The sequence below is a fragment of the Parus major genome, chromosome 17, assembly GCF_001522545.3.
Source record: "Parus major isolate Abel chromosome 17, Parus_major1.1, whole genome shotgun sequence".
Taxonomy (NCBI): domain Eukaryota; kingdom Metazoa; phylum Chordata; class Aves; order Passeriformes; family Paridae; genus Parus; species Parus major.
Window position 1 is genome coordinate 2,118,930 of NC_031785.1, and position 21,728 is coordinate 2,140,657.

The window sequence follows — 21,728 nt, forward strand, 5'->3', positions numbered from 1 at the left end:
AGGGAGAGTCCTGAGGGGTTTGTGGTAAATAAAGCCCAAATCACTGTATAAACAATAAAACCTTGAGGAATTTTGGTTTATTTAAAAGCTGGAGTCGCTGTATAAACAATAAAACATGCTCTGCTGATAGGTGGTTTTTTCATATCTGTAGTCTACGTGTGTCACATTAGCATCTCACTGCAAAATTGCATCTAAATAGTCTTGGAAATACACAGTTTATTTGCAATTATAAACTCTGCGTGTCTGGTCTAAACCATAGTAATTTTCACAGAGGCGTGTAATTTTTAACACTTGGACTGTGTTAGTTCAGCATCTGTGTAACTAAGTGTGAAATGTGAAGTTGAAAAACCAGTAGGCTCTAAAAAAATGTCTGAAAAATGTAGGGAAGGAGCATAATTAGATTTTAAAAACACTATTTCAGAGTACTTTTAAAGCATTTCCCAGTGTTCTTCACTATTTGCGCCTTTTCATTTATGTACCATCCCTATTGGTGTTTAATAATGAGTATGTTGGCCGCTCATTTTAATAATGTTAAGAATCTTACATTTTATAAGCTTTTATTCTATTATTACTTCCCTTCTAATTCATTACCTTTGGTGAGAATCTGGCCATACTGTAATTTCATTTTATATCGATCAGAAACAGTTTTGTAAATGCTTTTCCCGTAAAGGTTGACCGTGATATTTGTTTAAACTTCAGCATTCTTGCACAACTTTATTTAACTTTCTATAAACCTATTTGTTGAGGTGCTATCCTAGATATCTGGCCTGCAAAGGTTTTGTCACCAATGGTTGTGGGGGTTTTTTTGCAGATTTTTTAATTTATTTTTTTTTGCAAAACACTGTTTAAAAGAGTGCATGCTGATATATTGTGCTCTAATATTTCCATATTGCAGTTTTTATTTGTAATGGAAGTGGTCGGAAAGTTGGCATAATCTAGGATACAAATGACTAAAAGGAATTTGTAAGGGAAAAGTTATTTCAAAACAGCAAAAAAAATTAATGCTGGTCTAAACACATCCACACATTGATTGATTTAACTCAAATGCTTTTTTGCTTCCGACATAAATTTAAGGTCACTTTGATTTAAAAAAATATTTTACTAAGGACAAACTAAATCTATTTATTTGTTATTATTTGTACCTCTGAAAATTATTTTATTATGCAGTTGTCAGAAGGAAAGTGAGGAGTGACACAGGATTGCTGTGGGCATATTAAAAATTGAAATCCTAAATTAAAAATTGTCAAGTTTAGCAGTTCTGGCTTCCTCAGGAGGCAGCAATAATGTTTTAGTAAAGAATGATCTGCCATTAATTATTAACTGTGAGTGAAATGTGTTGGTGGCATTTCTGCTCACCCACAGCAGAGGCTGTTTAACCCACCCTCACTGATATCTATGGTTTGCTGTTGTCCCAGACACAATGACTATTTTTATACATTTTATTGTTCTACTATTTTCTGGAACGACTTTTAGCCAAGAGAAAACGTAAGTAAAAGCAAATACGGATTTTACTGGAAACATTACTTGATTGTTGTCCTTTCTTTTGGCTAAATAAATCCAGAACTTAAGCAGAGCCAAAACAAAGGGCACTATCCAAATACGATTTTAATTAGTGTCTTACAATAACCTGATTATCCTGTTTGCTTTAACGCTGTGCATGTAACCAAATTACAAAGGGAAGTAAGAAATCTGAAAGAAATACAGTTCCATTATTCCATTATTAATATTATATATTAATTTATTGTATATTAATATACATATTCCATGTACAGTTATGTCCTTACAGCACCAAAGATCTTCCGAGCTGGGGCCTCTGAGAAAGTTGTAGTTCAAGCTTTTGGTTATGAAGAGGAATTTCCAGTCAATATTGCCCTAAAAAGCTTCCCAGATAAGCTGGTTGTGTATTCGTCTGGTCAAATTTCCTTAACTCCAGCCAACAAATTTCAAGATGCTGTAACTTTAACAGTAAGGAATTCAGACTTTTTTTACAGTCTTTTAATTATCACATTTAGTGATAAGTCTTAAAAAAATATTATGGCAAGTTTTCAGTCGTTTAAACTGGGGAGGGAAGAGTAATGCTCCAATTTTTGGTCTGAAATTAAAATTATGCTGAATAAAATCATTTTAAAGGAACAACATTGAGGTTAAACATATAATCAAACTACTTTAGAAACATTACCATACCTGCATAACTTTAAAATTAGAAAGAATCAAATCAAAGTACCAACCACAGCAGGAGTTTTGTTGTGGCCAGGATTCATCATGGGAATAAATGGAAATCTGATAATTTGCACTGTTGTAACCTCATTACTGGGATTTGAATTTTGCTGGTTTAGTTCTGGACATAAATAAAATGCAAAATTTAAGAATATCCATAGCTTAATGCTCTAGACCATCCTCTTATCATGTAAGCAAGAATAAATCCTTGTGAGTGTTGATATTTTTATTTAATGATACTCAACCACAGGGTGGTAATTGCTTTTCAGATACTCTTTGCATCAAAAAATGCTGTGGGAAAAAAAATACACAAAAAATATTTTATTAATCTTCAAATCTTCATCTTTATTTCATCTTCCCCAGGTTCAACCAAGAGATTTACCAAGAACAGATAATTCAGACAAGTATTTGTATTTGGAAGCTGTTTCTCCACATTTTACGAGATTTAAAAAAATTCCTGTTTCCTATGAGAATGGGTTTCTTTTTATTCATACAGACAAACCAGTTTATACTCCTGACCAATCAGGTAAATAATGCTAATTTCTCTTGGCTGGTATTTAATTTTTAAAGGCTGCTGACTCTGCTAAGGAATTGGGATTTACATGTTCTTTAAGCTCTTGGTTGTTTTGCATTGCCATCAGTGGATATTTAATTTTTTTATCAGCAGAATAATACTTTGAATTACTTGATCATACTGTAAAAGTTAATCACTTCTCCCTGCCCTCCACATACTAAATGACTAATTTGTGGAACAAAGAGTGAAAGATATTCCTGGGAATTTGTTAAAAATATCAATGAATTTTTTGATTGCTTAGATTTTGAGATTTATTGTTGTAATTCTTACAGTGAAGGTCAGAGTTTACTCTCTGAATGAAGAACTGCAGCCAGCTCGGAGAGAAACTGTCCTAACTTTTGTGGTGAGTCATAACTGAATTTAATATTAATTTTTTGTAGCTCTAATAACAAATAAAGGTAGGTAGGTAGATGGGAAATCAGTATTGCAATCAATGTTTAATAAAACTCTAATATGTTTTTGCAGGTAGCCAGACATCCTTTAAAAGATTTAAAATTGAATTTTCAAGGTTGGATAGAGGTTTTCAAGTCCCAGATCCAAAGTTATCCCAGAATATAAAAAAAATTAAAAATCTTTAATATCTGGGAAAAGGATTTTTGAGGGAACTTTAATAATATATGGGTTTTATACTGTTTGTTTCATTAAAGATATATAAATAATCAGTATCTACTATATTTTTTAGCCTTTAACAATTGGCTTCTTATTACAGTATTTTTTTAGCTATTTTAAGCATAGCTTTTACTTGGTGGAACCAGAGTAAAATCCATTATCAGAATTTCAGCCTGAGTTGTTTCTACAAATGTTTGTGTTTTTATGCTTTGAAACTTTTGAGAAAAATATGTTATGGCCAGGCTGCCTCTGAAATCCCAGGATGGAAATTCCCCTTTTGATAAGAACAATCTTTAACTGCTCATCCTTTCCTCTTATCATTTCAAGGATCCTGAAGAAGTAGAAGTGGATATTTTGGAAGAAAAAGATTTTACTGGAATCGTTTCTTTTCCCGACTTCAAGATTCCTCCTAATCCTAAGTAGATTTATTTAATGGTTTTTTTTAGTGAATTATTGACATTATAATGCCTTTTTATAGTGGCTGTGATAGAGTGATTTTGCATGGTGGGCATGGCTTGAAACTTGGAGATTTCTAACATTTCACAGAGAGTGGAATCATGATATAAATAAGGACCTTGTGGCAGAGTACTCTCCTTAAAGAACAGTGAGTGGTAGATTTTTCATATTCAATTAAAAAAGAACATTAATGACAATTAAATCTTACTGCTCTAGAGATATAAACAGTGACAAAGATGTGGGCATTTCATATTTCATATGTGTTTCATACAAATCATCAGCATTTTCCCAGGAACAGCAGCATACAAAAATGATCTCTTCAGTTCTCTTTTTAGTCTTGAGAGGGTGCTGAAGTATTGCTGAGATGGCAGAAGGATGATAGCAGGGGCTTGAAAAACTGGTTTATAACTAATTTTATTTCCTGTTTGATTTCAATGCTTTAAAATAAGTGTCAAATAATTTGTAATGTATCAAAGACAATCTGTTCAAAGTAGGCATTGAACACCTGCAAAAATTTGGTGCAGAATTTTCCTCTCTAAGGAATTATTACCATTAATATTATCAAGCAGTAATAATAATTTTTGACTTCATCATTAATTTTCATCTTAAAAACTTATTGATTGTTGACATATCATAGGTATGGAATTTGGAAGATTAAAGCCAAGTACAAGAAGGATTTTGTGACCTCAGCTGTGGCAAAATTTGAAGTTAAGGAATATGGTAAGATGTGCCCATGCTGTTAACCTGCATTTTTAGTGTTTTCAAGAACACAGACTGCTTGAAATGGCCATGATTCTTCAGTGGTTGAGCAGCTGGGGCTTCATGGATAAAATACCCCCAAGTGAGCTTTTTTCTACTCAATTTGCAGCAATGCCAAGCTTTTCCATCATCATCGAGCCAGAGAGTAACTTCATTAGTTCTGATAAATTTGAGAACTTCAGGATTGTTGTGAAAGCTAGGTGAGGAAATTTGGCTTGGAATTCTGAATATTTTGTATCTCTTCTTTTTTTACCTGAAGAATGATTCTCCTGAGTCCAGAATTTTCCTCTTTGCCTTCCTCAAGAAGCCCTTTCATCAAAATCCTTTCTACTCTGTAAGAGATCTAAGTGACCCTTCTTCAAGTTCTCTCAAAGTGATTATTTTTCAACAAAGTGTTTAAAATACACAGACATTTGTTTTCCATCTCTTGCCTGGGCAATTAATTTTCTTCAAAAACAAGTGCTTTGTGCAGCTATTAACGTAATCTTAAAAACATTCATTTTGTTTTATTCTCAGCTATTTTTCCAACAAAAAGCTTCCCAGTGCTGATGTTTTTCTTCGTTTTGGAATAATTGAAGAAAGTGAGAAAAGAATGATGCCTCAGGCAATGCATGTAACGAGGGTAAGGAGCAGCAAGTCAAGTCTGTGTGGAATTCAAGTGCATAATTCAGGATTGATCCAATTCCACTGAAGTTTTTCCATTAAATTTGGTGAGAATGGGCCTAAAGTCATAGTTGGCATCCACAGCTCCCCAGTGGAGACTTTTCCTGTGTAATGTTGTCGTCAGGGGCAGAGAAATGCACTTGGAAATGAAATTCAGAGGCAGCATCTGAGACAATGGCATTTCCATCTGGTGTAATTACTCTCTTGTCCAAGATGTGTGATTAAAATTTCTATGAAATTACTTCAGTGCTATCTATAACAGCATAACTGTATTGTAAATGGAGACAAGCAGATCAAAATGATATTGTTTTATTCTGGGGAGTCTGTTCTACATTAAATGTCCCCTTTCCTCATTTAGTGAAGATATCTCTGAGTTATCCCCACTCCTGCTGAGCCTGCACACAAACTTTGCCACATGTGCCATTGATTGGTTAATTTAAAATAATTTCAGGGAATAAATAATTCTTTTTAACACATTTTAACCTTTTTAACACTTTTTAACCTTTGATTTCCTCTGAAAATGGACAATGAGCAGAAACACACCGAATCTGCATATGGTCTGTGTATTGTTTCTAAATTATTGACTATAAAGCGATGATTTCTGTTTCATTTCCAGATTGAAAATGGAGTTGCTGAAATCAGTTTTAACAGTAAGAGAGCAGCAAGTTCCATAGGTTTTGACAGTCTGGAAGCACTGGATGGGTCATATTTATATATTGTGGCATCAGTGTTGGAGTCTATGGGTAAGTTGCTCTTTAATTGAAATTTTTCTTAATACTTCAGCAAATGTGAACAGAACTAGAAAAGAAAACTATAAGGCTAACTTTCATAATATCAGACTTTCTTTAATATTCAGTTCTTCTTCCAAAAACTTGTAAGGAGAACAACCCATTCTCCCTGTAAAAATGGTTAGGGATAACACTCACTTTTGGCTGTTTGTTCCATGGGGTGCTGTGTTTTGTTAGGTGGCCTCAGTGGAGAGGTAGAGTTCGCTGGAGTCAGGTTTGCTGTCTCTCCTTACAAGCTGAGTTTGATTGCCACCCCTCTCTTTGTGAAGCCTGGACTTCCCTTCTTCATTAAGGTCAGTTCCCAGGAGCAGGGTGGCTGCAGATTGCACAAGCTTTGTTATTTTTCTCTCTGTACCACTCTATGTCTGAACACACTTTCATTTCCATTGACTTGTACATTTTTTGACTCCCTGTTGTAGAAGCAGATGAGCAGCTTGGAAGATTCTTCCTGAAAAAATGTCACCATTTCTTTGTCCTGATGAACAGGTGCAGGTGAAAGACACCATGGATGACTTTGTTGGAAATGTCCCTGTAACTGTCACTGCAAAATCCTTTAGTGAGCAAATGGATGAGACTCACTTGATATCAGAGGGTTCAGAATCTGGGAGAAGAAAAACAAGCATCAGTGATGGAACTGCTTTGTTTGTTGTTAATATCCCATCAAACAGTAAAATGATGGAGTTTCAAGTGAGTTAAATTTTCCCATTGCATTATTTCTTCAAGGGTGTAATTATTTCTTCAAGGGTAAGGTCTTGAGCTGGCTTCTCTTTTTTGAATCCCTCTGAACAATATATTGCAGAATGATTTTAGTATTGTCATTGTTTGTTCTCTTAGGTGTAATTCTGTACTCAGACTATTCAGACTATATTTTATTATCTTTCCAGGTAAAAACTGCAGATCCACGTCTTTCAGATGAAAACCAAGCGAGTAAAACCTATGAAGCAAAAGCTTATTCATCCCTGAGTCAGAGTTATCTCTATATTGACTGGGCTTCAAACCACAAAACCCTGGAAGTGGGGGATGTAATAAATATTAATTTATATCCACAAAGTCACTACATTGATAAAATACATCACTACAGCTATTTGGTGAGTAACAGATGTTTCTGCATAAAATATTAAATTGCCATTTAATATGGATGGTTATGGATGAAAAATCTCAACAATCAAGAACTATCTTCAGCATAGAATATGTGCAGCTTAGACAACTGCTTTCCTTTAGAGACAATCTGTCAGCTTTACAGGAAAAAAAATAACAGTCTCATGTTTAAATTTCATATTTATATAGTCAATTTTTTAAAAATTCTTATCTGACATTGACTGGGATTGGGGACAAGTAGTGTTAGTCTCAAGAGCTATTTCAGAAGGTGAAATGTAGATGAAGGAAAAGAAGTGCAGAGGCAGCACTTCTTTTCAGTGGAAGATATAAATTCAAATAATTATTACACATGAAAAATAGACTGAATATAAAATTTGACTTTTTTATTCTCCATCATTTTTTTTAAACTATAGATCACATCAAAAGGGAAGACAGTGAGCTTTGGAACTCAGGAGAGAATTAAGGATTTGGAATATGAACATCTAACTTTTCAGATAACCCAAGAAATGGTTCCTTCAGCACGTCTCATTGTTTATTACATAGTCATGGGAGAAGGTGCTGCAGAGTTAGTGGCTGATTCAGTTTGGCTGAATGTGCAACAGAAATGTGGGAACAGCCTTGATGTGAGTAGCAAAACAGGCATGGAAATTTGTGGGTGTGCTTTCATTTTATGGTCAGATTTTATCTCATACTTACACAAGTTCTTTAACACTTAAATTGTTATAGTAAGTGTCTGCCACCAGCTGGATTGATTTCAGAACAATGTGCTTTCAAAGTTACCAATCTTTGTTTTCAATTTATAGATTAAGCTGCAGTCAAGCAAAGAGCCAGTGAAACCAGCAGAGGTGGTGTCACTCACCATGAAAACCCAGTCCAGTTCCTTTGTTGCTTTGTCATCCATTGACAAGGCAATATATGGGGTCACAGGAAGGAGGAAGAGAGCCATGGAGAAGGTGAGGTGGCAGCCATAAAAGAAAATCAAGCTGCTCTTTGTTTCATGTTCACATTCAATAACTGACACGTCATGCACTCAGCCAGCCTGAAAATAGGCAGAAGAGCAATTCAAGCCAGAGTGAAAGTTGTTTAAATCTACAGTTCAAAATTATTAAAAGAATTAGTTTACAATCTTTGGAATTCCAGTAGAAGTAAATTGTGGTTTTAAAGGCAGATCTGAACTCTCCCATCAGAGCTCCACAGACCTGGCCAACAGTGGGTTGCAGTGTTGGAGAGCTCCATGGGGACCATGATCTCCTCCTTTGTTTCACAAAGAACCTTTCCAGGCTGTGTTTTGAGGACATTCTGGTAGCATGGCATGTGTGTTTCTCCTCAGATCATGCTGCAGCTGGAGAAGGGTGACCTTGGCTGTGGGGCTGGGGGAGGACAGAACAACATTGCTGTGTTCAGGATGGCCGGGCTCACCTTCCTGACTAATGCAAATGCTGATGACTCAGAGGAAGCAGGTACATTCCTGTGGTCCAGGCATGCAACTGAATTTTCTGAAATGTTCCATTGTCTCAGTTATTATCTTGGAATTCAAGGGGATGCATGTACTGATGTTTTTTGAGGTGGGGGAAAACATCTTGTGGAACAGTTACTGTAATCAAAATAAAAATACTTCTGTGTCATTAAAGCAGCAAACATAAAAAGTTTCATGCATTTTGAATGCGATTTTGTGGAGTTATTTTTAAGAGGAAAATGCTATTATAGGAAAAGTTCATGCTGTGTGTACTTTTTTATTGTTTTGGACAGGTGAACCTTGCAATGAAGTGTTAAGAACAAAACGGTCTGACTTCCGTGAAAAGATACTCAAAGAAGGTGTTAAAAATACTTCTATGTATATCATGATGAAAAAAAAAATCACATCCATTAATAAAATGGATTATAAAATATAAAATAATAAATAAAATAAAAGAAATAAAAATTCTATTTAATTTTTAATGTAGATAAAAACTTCATCTTAAGGAAGGAAATTATTTTATTTTTATTTCAGTGGACAAATACCGAGATCCAGAAGCCCGGCAGTGCTGCATGGCTGGAGTAAAAGCTTATCCAGTCTCTGAGACCTGCAGGGAGAGAGCTCAGAGAATTCGGAGGAACCAAAGGTGCATTTCTGCATTCACAAAGTGCTGTGAATTTGCCAACAAGCTGCGGCTGGAAGAGCCAAATAAGCTCCTAATATTGGCCAGAATGCGTGAGTATGAGAGCTCTGGGTGTGCTGTTCCAGCAGAACAGGGGGATAGGGAGCTGATGGAATCTATGAATCCCTCCCTGGTACCTGCCAGCGTTATTCCACACAGAATTTTATCAGTCTCACAAGACTTTGGTTATATATCCCCTATTGAAGAGGGGTAGGAGAGCAGTTTTTTATAGTGTTCAGCTCTATTCTCTTCTCCCACGTTTGGAACAAGCAGAACAGCAATCAGAGAGTATTAAGAGTAAACTTGAACGCTAAATTTGAATCCTTTGCCCAGGCCCAAGACAGCCAGTGGGTAACACCTGAGGAAAGATCTGTGGGAGTGTCAAATTCCTTGTCTTCCATTATCTCCCTATAATTGCTTGTTAACAAGGTGATCTTGGACAGGTATTCACATGTGTAAATGGATGAGGTGGGATTAACACAGTTTTTTTGATGAGGGTAATTAGATGCCTTTTTTCTTGTATCAGGGTTTTCTTACTTGCTTTATTTATGTTCTTCAGATTTTGAGTCCCTCTTGGAACTGGATGAGGCTCAAGTTCGTAGCTACTTCCCTGAAAGCTGGTTATGGGAAGTTCACCAAGTTTCTTCAAGGTACTGCTCTCCTCAAATCAACTCTATAGAAAGGCAGTGGTAAAACTGAGGTAAATTGTGTAACCTTAATTGTACCTGAGATGTGTGCTGAAATGCAGTCTTATCCAAAAAACTATTCCTTCCATGTTCCCTCCCATGCTCCATATCCTGTGTGGTGCCCAGATTGTTGAGACACTTTTCCTTTCACTTTGGACCTTGCTAAATACCAGCTTTTGTGAAATCAGCTAAACCCAAGCTGATTCAAAAAATCCAGAATTCCTGTTTTCTGGCTCAGATCTCTTAAGATGTGATAAGCTGTGCTAACAGATGGTGATTGGTAATGGATAAATGTAAAAAACCCTTTTAACACAGGTCCAAGACTCTGTCTGTCACCTTACCTGATTCCCTGACCACCTGGGAAGTACAAGGTGTTGGCATTTCAGATAAAGGTAGGTACGACAACCCAGCTAGTTTGGAGCTAAAGAATCAGGAAACTTTGTAGACCCTCTCATTGAATTAGACACTCATGTTCTAAAATGTTCACTTTCTGGTTGATAGACAGGAAAAGAAAACAAAAATATGTATTCTAGGGAAAGTAAATCACTTCATGTCATGTTGTGAGTGTCAGTGGCTGGGAAAACAAAGCCTGTCTTGTGTGTGACAGTGGCTCATAGGGAGTAAGAAGAAAAAATATTGAGTAACTCTTCTCTAGACAACTTTATGTTGTAGCTCAGGGACTTGAGATTTTCCAAGAGATTTGGTAATCCAAGCAGAGAATTTCTTTGGGAAGAAGAAGCCCAAAGAACCTGGTATGTCAGTTGGGGTGTGAGGAGTGGTGAGAGCAGCTTGGATCAGGAAGCAAAAACCTGGGAACTTTTAAAAAGCTTGGACTGTTCAAAGTACAAGCTGGAAAATCATAAATCATCACTAAAGTATCTTTTCAAACTTGTTTATCAGAAGGGTGGATAAGACACTCTGTTTTCATGCTTCTCTCAGGTATTTGTGTTGCTGCACCTTTGGAAATCCAAGTTGTGAAGGATATCTTCCTGAGCATTTATGTTCCTTATTCCGTGGTACGAGGGGAGCAAATCGAGTTAAAAGGATCTGTTTATAACCATAAAGCCTCTGCAATTAAGGTAATTTGTGTTAATCAGTCCTGTGGAAGGATAATAAACTAAAAAACCACATTTTTCCTGTGAGTATCCAGTATAAACAGGTCCTTGGATGAGATTTCTTCAGTCCTTAAGGCAGTGTTATGTACTGCAAACAGAGAAGGAGCATCACAGTAACAGAATGCTCACTACAGGATTTCAGTGGCTTTGATATTTCTCTGGTGTTGTACCTGCCATGGAAATGAAACATTAAAACCTTTCCACCTTTCAGTTCTGTGTTAAAATAGCAGCTGGAAATGGAGTCTGTACCTTTGGAGATTCTGCAAGTGCTGGATCAAGGATGCAGAGCTGTACATTTAAGAATCTGGATGCTGGTTCTTCCTCAGCAGTTACATTCCGGATACTCCCGCTGGAATTGGGTCTTCACACTATAAATTTTACATTGCTGACCCCCAGGAACAGTGAAATTGTAGTTAAAACTTTGCGTGTCGTGGTAAGGAAAAAAAATCTCCATGTATTTTAGAATTTTTGAATTTCAAATTGGGTTCAATTGAGTCAATATAGTAATTTTGCTTTATTTTAATATTCTCTCATGATGCCCTTGTATTCACTGAGGTGTGTACAGTGGAAAAATGAATGGCTGAGTATCTGAGCCTACTAATTTTTAAACCTTGATTATAAGAACTGAAAGATTATAGGTATAAAACAATAGATTAGAACTTTGTAAGCAAAGGAGAATACTTTATTCTAAGCTTTTTGGTTTGGATTTTCACTGAAACACAATTTTTTTCTTTTCCTAAGGTTTAATTTAAATGCTTTGTTAAATTTTCTCAAGAATTGTGTAAGCTAAACACTAAAATTCATGTGGAACAGCTGTACAACAGTTAAGTCAAATTCAACTACAGGAAAAGAAGGCAAAAATACTGTGGGTTTAACCTGTTGTTTCAGCTGATAAATTTGATTAAACAATTTTTTTTTCCATTTTCTACCTCTTTCCTCATAATGTTCCCAGCCAGAAGGCATTAAGAAAGAACTCCACACAGGTTTCACTTTGGATCCACAGGGTGTTTATGGTAAGAAAATTGATGATGTGTCTTTGTGTTATTTTTTCCTGTTCTTGATAATCAAGTTTTTCATAATGTGAAAAACTTGGAGTTTCTCCTTCCTGAGATATTGTAAATATGTCCTTTCCCAAGGATTTCCTGCCTTGGCTTAAGGAAACTTGGATTAATTTCTTAAAGGAATCTTTAGATGTATCTTTTAGTGTAATTTGATTGTAAGCTTTCCTCAGCTTTATTAATGAGAGTAGAATATGTTCTCATTTAACCAAAGAAACCACAAAGTTCAGGTCCAAATCAGATTTTTTTTTTGTAACAAAAGAAAGACAAAGAGTTTTCATCTGTTCCTTTTCAAAGCTTGACATTGTTTGCCTGTGTATTTGGGAATATTTCTGGGTTTCAAGTTTTGATTGCTGAATTCTCATTTGTAACCTTCAATCTGTCAATTACAGCTGAATCATCTGTTGATTTAGATTATGCAGTATTTTATATATATATATATATATATATATACATCTTCAATTTCAGGTTCAATCAAGAGACGACAAGAATTTCGATACAAAGTCCCACTAAATCTGGTCCCTAAAACACAAATTGAGAGAAGTGTCAGTGTAAAAGGTAAATAGAAACTTCTAGTGCACTCCATATGTACTTTTCCTCCTATTCTGTATTAAATTAATCTGATTTATTATTTTTCTTTTGATAGAAGGCTTTGCAGGTCCCCTTTTATTGTAGAAATTTAAGCACTTCCTAAAGAATGGCTTCTCATAAGAGTCAGATTCTGCCCTGGGATTCGCTTTCATGAGCTGTTGTTTAAATCCACTCCTGGGTTTTCCCTTCCACAGGACATCTTATGGGTGAAGTGATTGCCACAGTCCTGAGCCCCAGGGGCCTGCAGATGCTGACCAGCCTGCCCAGGGGCAGTGCAGAGGCCGAGCTCATGAGCACTGCCCCCGTATTTTACGTGTTCCGCTACCTGGAGGAGTCGGATAATTGGCATTTACTGGGCCCTGAGACCCTGAGGTCCAGGACTCAGATGAGGAGGAAGATGAAAGAAGGTAGAAAAACCTGCTGCTTCTCTTGCTTCAGGGTTGTAGTGGTGCTGAGTGAGAAGGGTGATGCATCTGAGGGAGCAAATATAATTCTCATAACTGTCCTTGTGCCTGATGTTTCCCTTAGGAATTGTGAGCATCTTGTCGTTCAGGAACGCTGACTGCTCCTACAGCATGTGGAAGAACAGGCAAGCTAGCACCTGGTGAGTTGAAAGGGGTTTGGGTTGGGAAAAGCCTTATTTCACTCCTTTGCTTTCATATTTTCAGTAAGCAGCAGACAAAAGCATGATGGGAGATTTAAGCAGTGCTTACAACTCTGAAATAATAGCTTTTGATACCTTGCTTTCACTTTTCTTTGTGTCCATAATTCACACCATGACAACCAAGATGGCTTTGGGATGTAATGAGTTCAAACCCTGAAACACAGGAATTGATCCTGGTTTAAAATTATTTCAGTAATTACTGCCCATTTGTTAAGTTAAATTTAGAATTAATCTTCATTATCCCATTGAACCGTGGGAGTGTGTAGGATGCAGAATCCTGAACAGGGTAAATGTGTGTGTGCTCTCTGCAGTGTGGGAGTACCTGCCAATCTAAACAAACAGGATCTGTTTGCTTCCCTTGGCAGGTTGACAGCTTTTGCTTTAAGGATTCTTGGACAAGTGAGCCAATACATTGATCTTGATCAAAAGTCTGTTTGTGATTCCCTTCTGTGGCTGATTGACAACTGTCAGATGCCAGATGGGTCATTCAATGAGTTTTCAAACTATCAACCAGTGAAACTACAGGTATGGAACCCAAACATGTTCTGTGCTTAGGTAGTAAAAGCTGAAGGCATCAGGAGATAAAGTGTTTTAGCAGTGCAAGATATTTTAGGCTGTATTTCATCAAAACACCTGTTCAAGACAACTTTTCTCTTTATTTTAAATTCATTTAAAGCCCAGCACAATCTTGCAAACCTCTGTTTTCCCACAAAAAGTAGCTGCTTGACACTTTTTAATATTCAGAAAAAGAATGTTTAGATTTCACAATCTATTAGTCCTGGCTTTTGAGTAACTTCATATATTTTGGTTTCTTTTTTACAAATAAGCTATTACCTTCCAATCAGTCAATGTATTTTCAGGTTTAAATAAACTGGTAATTTTTACAGGAATTTCTATTTGTTTCCACACCTAAACATTAAGAAGTCCTATTTATTTAAATGAACTTTAATTTCTATTTCATTATTTTTATTATTTAATTTTTGTAGGGTACTTTACCTCGAGAAGCTAAAGAAAAATCTCTGTATCTCACAGCATTTTCTGTTATTGGAATTGACAAGTCAATGAAAATATGTCCTACTCAGGTAAACATTATTTTTACTTCTGCCAGCAGGCATGTCCTGGACTTCTAATTTCTTCCCTTTTCTTTAACATTTGTTTAAAGAAACAAAGAGTTTTTTTAAATTTCACAGATTTATTTGATTTGTTAATCTTTATCTTTCAAAGTCAGAGAAGAACAACATGGAATTTCTGGATTTATTATAACATATTGTAGAACACATTCTATATGTGTGTAGCCTTGATAGAGAGGATGTGTTTCTTTAGGGTCAGTTAGGTGGGTGTGAGCTGTAACCTTTCCATGATTTCAGAAAATCTGTGATGCCAGGAGCAGAGCAGGGGATTATTTGGTACAGAACATGCAGCTATTTTTATAGATTATATATTTATTGATATATATTTATTGATATATATTTATAGATATATATATATATTTATTGATATGTATTTATTTATATATTGGCTATTATTTATGAATTAGTGTAGAGGTAGAGTTTTGGTTTGTTTTTTTTTTTAATAATGTTTAGGGTTAGTTGAGTAGTTTTGGGTTTAGTAGGTTGGTTTGATTTTTAGTAGTTTTCGTAATTTGTTGTGTTGGGGTTTATACGGTTGTTTTTTATTTTTGTTTTATTTTTATTGTAGAATTGTAGGAGACATTCTGTATCTGTGATAGAGAGGATGTGTTTCTTTAGGGTCAGTCAGATGGGTGTGAGCTGTAAGCTGTCCATGATTTCAGAAAATCCACGATGCCAGGAGCAGAGCAGGGGATTATTTGGTGCAGAACGTGCAGCTGGCCCAGAGCCCCTTCACCATGGCCATCGCTGCCTATGCCCTGGCCCTGCTGGACCCCAACCACCGAGCGGCACGGGAGGCCTTCTCTGCCCTGAAGAAAGAGGCTTTTGTCACAGGTACTGCTCAATTCTCACTGCTCCTCACCAGCCCCCTGCCCAGCAGCTGCTCTGCATCACAGCTGTGCTCCTCCTGTCACAAACATCAGGGTTTCAGCGCAGGAGAAGTGGATTTCCATCCTGTTGGGTGCAGAGTGAGTTCCTGCCCGTCTCCTGCCCTGAGTGTGTTGGGATGTGACACTGCTGGCTGCGTTCTTTTCCCCCTTGGACTGAGATTGATGAGAGAGAGGCAGTTTTCCCTTGTTTGGACTTGGTTGTTTATTCTTGTATACAGGGTACAAGGAGCCACATGCACTAAGAGAGGTGAAAAATGGCTAACAAAGAACTTCTTCAAGGTCTTTTATATGTCTATTTATCCAATTAACAAATGCCAAGTAAATTATTTTTCTTAGTAACCCAATGACCTGTGTGCAGCACTGTGGCACTCTCCATCCAATCACTTATTTCTACCCAAAAACCTCTAGAAGAAGATGATGAAGAAGGAAGAAGGAACAGAGACAATGCCCTGAGTCCTCCATCTTGCCTCTTATTTTCTAAACTAGCTTAAACCTTAAACTTTAATTTTTCTACCCAGTGACTTAAGAAGTCTCACTAACTTACACACTCATGTTTTCAGTTTCTCTACTTAACTTTAACAGCTGTCTCCATGGTGTTATGTGAAATTCAGTGTTCTCTTGGGTGTCAGAGGCAGGCATCACAGATAAAGTCATGTATCATGTATCTGTTACCCCAACAGGAGTGGGCAGTGCCTCTCCTGGTGTAGCAGAGCTGCTGCTGTGCTTTGTATCTGAACCCTCTTCTCCTCCTGCAGGTGACCCTCCCATCTACAGGTTTTGGAAGGATGCTTTCAAAGCACAAGACCAGCCAACCCCCAGCGCCGTCACTGCACAAATGGTTGAAACCACAGCCTATGCCTTGCTCACTACATTGCTGAGAGGGGATGAAAACTATGCCAAGCCCATCATCAAATGGCTCTCTGAAGAACAGAGACATGGGGGAGGATTTTATTCAACTCAGGTATGCTTTTAAGTATTTTGTCCTCACTCTTCGAGTACCAAAATCTGAAATGTTTTTTCCCATCCCTGCAAATCCAAGGCCAGGTAGGATGGAGCTGAGCAACCTGGGATGGTGGAAGGTGTCCCTGAAATGAGAGGAGCTTTAAGGTCCCTTCCAACCCAAACCTTTCCATGATTCTGTGATATCAATATTTTAAGAGGATAATACAATTAAATGACCACACTGCCAACATCAGAGTCCTGTGTATGGGATTAGTATCAAGTGACTCCATTGCCATGATATTCTTGGTCTCTGGGAAACCTGACTTCTCTTCATTAATATAAACTGAAATTTTATAAATAGAATCTCTGGAGTTAATTCTTTATAATTGATTTCTGACAGGACACTATTAATGCCCTTGAGGCCTTGACTGAATATTCCCTTCTTGTCAAACGGCTGAATCTGGACATGGATGTTAAAGTTTCCTACAAAAATGGTGGACCCCTAAACTTATTTAAACTGACAGAAGACAATTTTGTGGGAAGAACTATGACAGTGAGTGAATGATAGTGCTTTAAAAAAGGAAAACAGAATTCTTTGCATCTTGGTAAATGATTATTTGAGCTTTGAAATAGCCACTAAAATAACTATTTTTTCTTATAACTAGCTGCTAATAATTTAGTTTAAGGACTTTGTTTATCTGTTGTATTTGCATATTCATTTAAATTTAATATTTCTGCAGAATCTGTTCTGTGTTTAAAATGCAGGCAAGGCAAGCAGATCAGCTGACCTGAATTGTTACTAATTGTTGCTAATGTTTATTATTAATGTGTAACTTCTTGTTTCTCACCAATTCTTTAGGCACCTTTGCAAGATGATCTGTATGTAAGCACTGGCAGCAGCACTGGCATAGCTACAGTAAATGTAAGTATTCAACCAGGTTTTTAAAATGGAATTTCTCTTTTCTTAATATGATGAGGTTTTGCTCAAGAATTTCCAAATTTGATAATTTATTTGACTCTGCTTTGCTGGTATTTTTGTATTACCAATAAACCAGACTTGTTTATATTCTTCCCAGCGTGAGTTTTTACAGTTTTATGGCAGTTTTGAGGATTGTTTAATGCTGCTTCTGTTTTGTCTGATTTATTTGTGTGTGTGCAGGTGAGGACAGTGTATAACACCATTGGTACTTCTGAAGAGTCATGTAACTTTGAACTGAAGATTGTTCCAAAGAGAGATGATGGTAAAGGGTTAATATAATTTAAAATGTTGCTACTCAGGTATTTGAAAGGGAGGGAGGTGAAAAAATCCTGTTTTTTTTTTTTATGAGTGTTTTTTATTAAGAAAGAAATAAGTTCTTCCACTTTCTAAATGCAAAATTGGGAAAGAAAATGCTAAAAATTTTTTAGCCCTGTTTGAAGCTATTGCCTTTTTGTGAATAGAACTAATATTTAATTTATTTCTGTTGGGTTCATTTTTAGACTTTTATGGAAGAGTTTTTACAGGTGGGGAGTGAGAAGAAGGAAATATGATGGGAAGTGGGAGGGGTTGCAGTGAGTTCTACAAAGTACTGAGAGTTCTAGTGCAGATAAACAGGGGACAGAACCAAATTCTGAGTTTAATAATATAAACACACAATAAACTACATTAAACCTTAAAGCTGTCATTTCACCTGAATTACCAAAGAGGTGAATGTTATTAGTTTGTGACTAGATAATAAATTCCTATAAAAATAACCACCAAAACAATGTAAAGAATTAACTTCCAACTATGAAAATGCTTTGTGAGAGTTTTGGGCTGCTGCTTCTGGAGAGTTCTGAAATTCTTTGGCTCTACTTGGTATGAACAGGTCGCATAAAAGGAGAGGGGGAACCCCTGGGGCGCCTGGAGGCTTGTGCAAAGTAAGTGCAGCTGGGGGGTTGGTTATTAATAATTCCACCAGCTCTCCTGATCTTTTCTTTCTGTTTCTTCACTGTCATGTACATGTGTAAACAGAATTAGAGCCAGAAGTCAAGACCTCTGTGGGAAGGAGTCTTCAAGTTATATTTGGATTCTCCTGCACCATAAGCATTGAAAGCTTCTTCATGTGTGTTATTGGCATAAATCTGAATTGATTCATCTGGACTATTTTTATGAGTTTACTGTGGCCTGAATGTTGACAGAATTTTCCTTTGTTTTTTCTGGGATCACATTCAAATGTGCCTCTTTCATTTCAGTTTTAATTAACTGATATTGGCCTTAATCTAATTCAGGTACAGGCCCAGTGCGAGGGAGCCCCGGTCGGGGTCTGCTCATGCTGTGATGGACATAGGGCTGGTCAGTGGAGTGGAAGCCAACCCAGAGGATTTATCTACTGCAAGTATTCAGGAATGGTTTTTCTCTTGCTGGCTTTATGTGACAGAGCTGTAATATTTACTGTTCTTCATTTTTCCCATGCCCTGCAGCTTGCGAGTGGAGTTGATCAGCTGATAGAGGATTATGAGATAAAAGATGGGCATGTTCTCCTGCAGATAGACTCTGTATGTTACCCCTTTCCTGACTGTAAGCATTGCTTTTACTCTTTGGAATCATTTTGACTCCTTTAGAGCTCCTTAATTCATGTGTCTCTCAATCAGGTGCCAGCTCACAAGTTCCTGTGTGTTGGCTTCAGGATCAGTGAGATTTTCCGGGTTGGAATGCTGAACCCTGCCACCTTCACTGTGTATGAATATCATGCACCAGGTATGTGTTCCAGCTCTTCACATCCTTGTTTGCGTTTTAGCTCTGCATTCCTCACAAAGATTTACATTTTTCTCTCTTTAACAGATTTTTTTACTCCATTCTATTTGAAGCTCAGGTGACTTTTGATTCACCAAGTTTCAGTGTTGGCATCTTGGACTTTGATTTTCTACATGTATTTATTTCTTTCTGGATCTTCTAGATAAAAGATGCACCATGCTTTATAACCCCTATGGAAATGAAAAGCTGGTGAGATTGTGTGAAGGAGATGAATGCAAATGCATGGAAGGTAAGCTTTATTTGAAGATGTTTTTTCATTTTACTTGGTGGAAAAAGGCAGTGTAGTGCTTTGAAGAAACCACACTGAGCATAAGGGAAAAGTCCTCCTAAGAACACAGGTGTTTCCCCTTCAAATTTTACATTAAAAAGTAAATTTAAAGACGTGTTCAGTGTGATCCTGGAAGTCTGACTGGATTAAGACCTGTGTTTGAGGGCGTTATTTTGTATTTTAAATATTCACCGTTCCAGCATCCAGTCCCATACTTGTGGTGTTGCTCAGTTAATTATCCCATGCAGGATGATGGAATCCATGTTTCCCTTGGGGACTTGTGCTGACATTCTCTTCCCTCTGCCTTTCCCTATCTCCTCGTAGCTGAGTGTGGTAAAGTCCAGGAGAGACTCGACTGGTCGATAACTGCTGAGAGCAGGAGGGAGGCTGCCTGCCAGAGGGACACTGCTTATGGTAATGGGGCTTTCACTGCCTCCTTCCCTGCCCTGAAATGTTTGTTTGCTCTGTTTGTTGCTGCTGCAAAACATCTTCTTCATGTTAGAGCTGCAGTGATTAGAAATTCCATGTGGTTGCCAGTGGCATAATGTAGAGAAGGGTGGGTTCTACCCACAGCTTCCCTCAGATTAGGGGTGGGTAGGATTTCCCAGTGCTTTCTGCCCCTATAACCATTGCATTCCCAGAAATGCTAAAGGGACACAAAATTCTCCTTCTGAGCACCTCTAAGACCTTCAGGATGCATGGCAGGAACAAAGAATAACCAGGTATCTGCTCTGTGTCATTCTGCAGTTTATAAAGTGAACATCTTATCTCGCAGTGAGGAAGGGTTTTTTGTGAAGTATTCTGCAAGTCTTCTGGACCTCTACAAGAGGGGTGAGTGTCCTGTTCCATGATTCTGTTCCTGGGAGAAAGGAGCTGGAATGTTCTTGGGCACTCACCTGTTGCTCATAGGGCCTGTGGAACTGAAGCTGATGTTCACTTCTTCTTCCTCTGAGTTTAAGCATCCCATATTCCCTTAAAATTACCATAATATAAAAGTACTTAATGTGCAGAAAGGCTTATTTGCCAATAAGATTAGTTGAAAAATCTTTTACAGGAGACATGTTTTATATCATCACATTTTCCTGTTGTAGAACAGTGCCAAAGAGATCCCCTGGCTGTGCAGTACTATAGAACACTTTACTGTTTTCTATCTAATATATGAATTACTGGATATTCTCTTTGTGTGATTGTCTAAATCTTGATTTTTAAATTTTTTTTCTTTTGCTTCAGGGCAGGCTTTTGCTCAAAAAAATAATGAAATAACCTTTGTTAAAAAGAAGACCTGCACAGATGTTGAATTGAGCCCAGGAGAGCAGTATTTGATCATGGGAAAAGAAGCCTTGAAGATAAGCATTGGTTACAGTTTCAAGTAAGTAATTTACCACCAGGATATGCTGAGATTTAATCTTAAAGTGTTTGTATGTAATAATTCTGGTGAGGTACAGAATTGATTTAATTTTGAAAGTATTCAACCAACAGTGACACAAAGTGTTATCAGATGTGCACACTTCAAGCAGGATTATGAACACAAAGCAAGCACTTCCATATTGTAATTTTTTTTTTTTCTATTTGACATTTTCCTTCCCAAATCTTAGCAGCAAATGATCATTTTCTGTTGTCTTCTTAGATTCCAGTACCCTTTGGACTCCAGCACTTGGATTGAGTGGTGGCCTACAAATACAGCCTGTACATCCTGTCAGGAGTTTCTGAACACAATGGATGATTTTGCTGAAGATCTCCTCATCAGTGGCTGTTAATTCACTTGAACAGTTTTTAAATTAAAAACACAGATCAAGTCTCATTGAAAAGAAGAAAAATCCTTGCCTATTTATTAATTCTTTTTGAGCTGAACACTCATTAATAGTTATCATGAAAAATTATCTTGGCATGTTACTTTATAGCAATGATATTACAGCAATGTTCAAATATGATTTTTTTAAGCTTGGATGAGAGAATAACAGAGAATAGTTCAAAGACATTTGAAGTCAAAAGAAGTGGATTGACTGTAAAAACAAACATGAAAAGCACTGTCTTGTCATTAAACCCAAGTCTTATCAGAACATAAATACATGCAGCCACTTTGTAAGCTCTTTGTGAAAGAAACTTTATTTCTTTTGTACTCTTCTTTTGAATTCCTGCATTTCCATTCCTGACAGTAACTGATGCTGGTTTTATGCTCTGCTTTCTTGTTAAAAAAAACCCCCAAAACAACCCAAACAAAACTCTTCAATCATATGTGTGCCTTTCATTATTTGTGTTTTAAGACACAGTCAACTGAATCGACACCTCCTGTAACTTAGGTGGAT

The 21,728-nt window shown here is 37.0% G+C and overlaps 1 protein-coding gene across 3 annotated transcripts; it reads left to right on the top strand.

Moving 5' to 3' along the window:
• Window positions 1-1,351: 1,351 nt before the first annotated feature.
• C5 (complement C5) lies at window positions 1,352-21,508 on the top strand. 3 transcript variants are annotated; one of them, XM_015645057.2, is made up of 41 exons: window positions 1,352-1,485; window positions 1,773-1,965; window positions 2,581-2,743; window positions 3,064-3,134; window positions 3,728-3,819; window positions 4,494-4,576; window positions 4,725-4,815; window positions 5,132-5,237; window positions 5,895-6,021; window positions 6,244-6,359; window positions 6,553-6,753; window positions 6,951-7,154; window positions 7,578-7,787; window positions 7,968-8,117; window positions 8,495-8,624; window positions 8,914-8,979; window positions 9,155-9,355; window positions 9,862-9,952; window positions 10,304-10,380; window positions 10,928-11,067; window positions 11,315-11,536; window positions 12,056-12,116; window positions 12,630-12,719; window positions 12,947-13,159; window positions 13,281-13,356; window positions 13,782-13,941; window positions 14,403-14,498; window positions 15,209-15,380; window positions 16,192-16,397; window positions 16,779-16,931; window positions 17,238-17,300; window positions 17,538-17,619; window positions 18,226-18,277; window positions 18,629-18,731; window positions 18,821-18,895; window positions 18,992-19,097; window positions 19,297-19,383; window positions 19,747-19,836; window positions 20,170-20,253; window positions 20,653-20,791; window positions 21,050-21,508. In XM_015645057.2, exons 1-41 carry the CDS (start codon window positions 1,421-1,423, stop codon window positions 21,177-21,179), a joined length of 5,037 nt encoding a protein of 1,678 aa, XP_015500543.1. In that variant the 5' UTR covers window positions 1,352-1,420; the 3' UTR covers window positions 21,180-21,508. The 3 variants fall into 3 exon arrangements, with proteins under 3 accessions (XP_015500543.1, XP_033374284.1, XP_033374285.1); XM_033518393.1 differs by lacking the exons at window positions 19,297-19,383; window positions 19,747-19,836; window positions 20,170-20,253; window positions 20,653-20,791; window positions 21,050-21,508 and having other exon boundaries at window positions 18,821-18,917; XM_033518394.1 differs by lacking the exons at window positions 16,192-16,397; window positions 16,779-16,931; window positions 17,238-17,300; ... (8 more) ...; window positions 20,653-20,791; window positions 21,050-21,508 and having other exon boundaries at window positions 15,165-15,238.
• The last annotated feature ends 220 nt before the right edge of the window (window positions 21,509-21,728 follow it).

What these genes read in the sequence shown, in the direction of transcription:
- C5 (XM_015645057.2), top strand. Translation starts at nt 1,421, where the DNA reads ATGACTATTTTTATACATTTTATTGTTCTACTATTTTCTGGAACGACT. An exon ending in GGAAGAGAGCCATGGAGAAG is followed by an intron (nt 8,118 to 8,494) that starts GTGAGGTGGCAG and finishes GTTTCTCCTCAG; the next exon opens with ATCATGCTGCAGCTGGAGAA. An exon ending in GTTCACCAAGTTTCTTCAAG is followed by an intron (nt 9,953 to 10,303) that starts GTACTGCTCTCC and finishes CTTTTAACACAG; the next exon opens with GTCCAAGACTCTGTCTGTCA.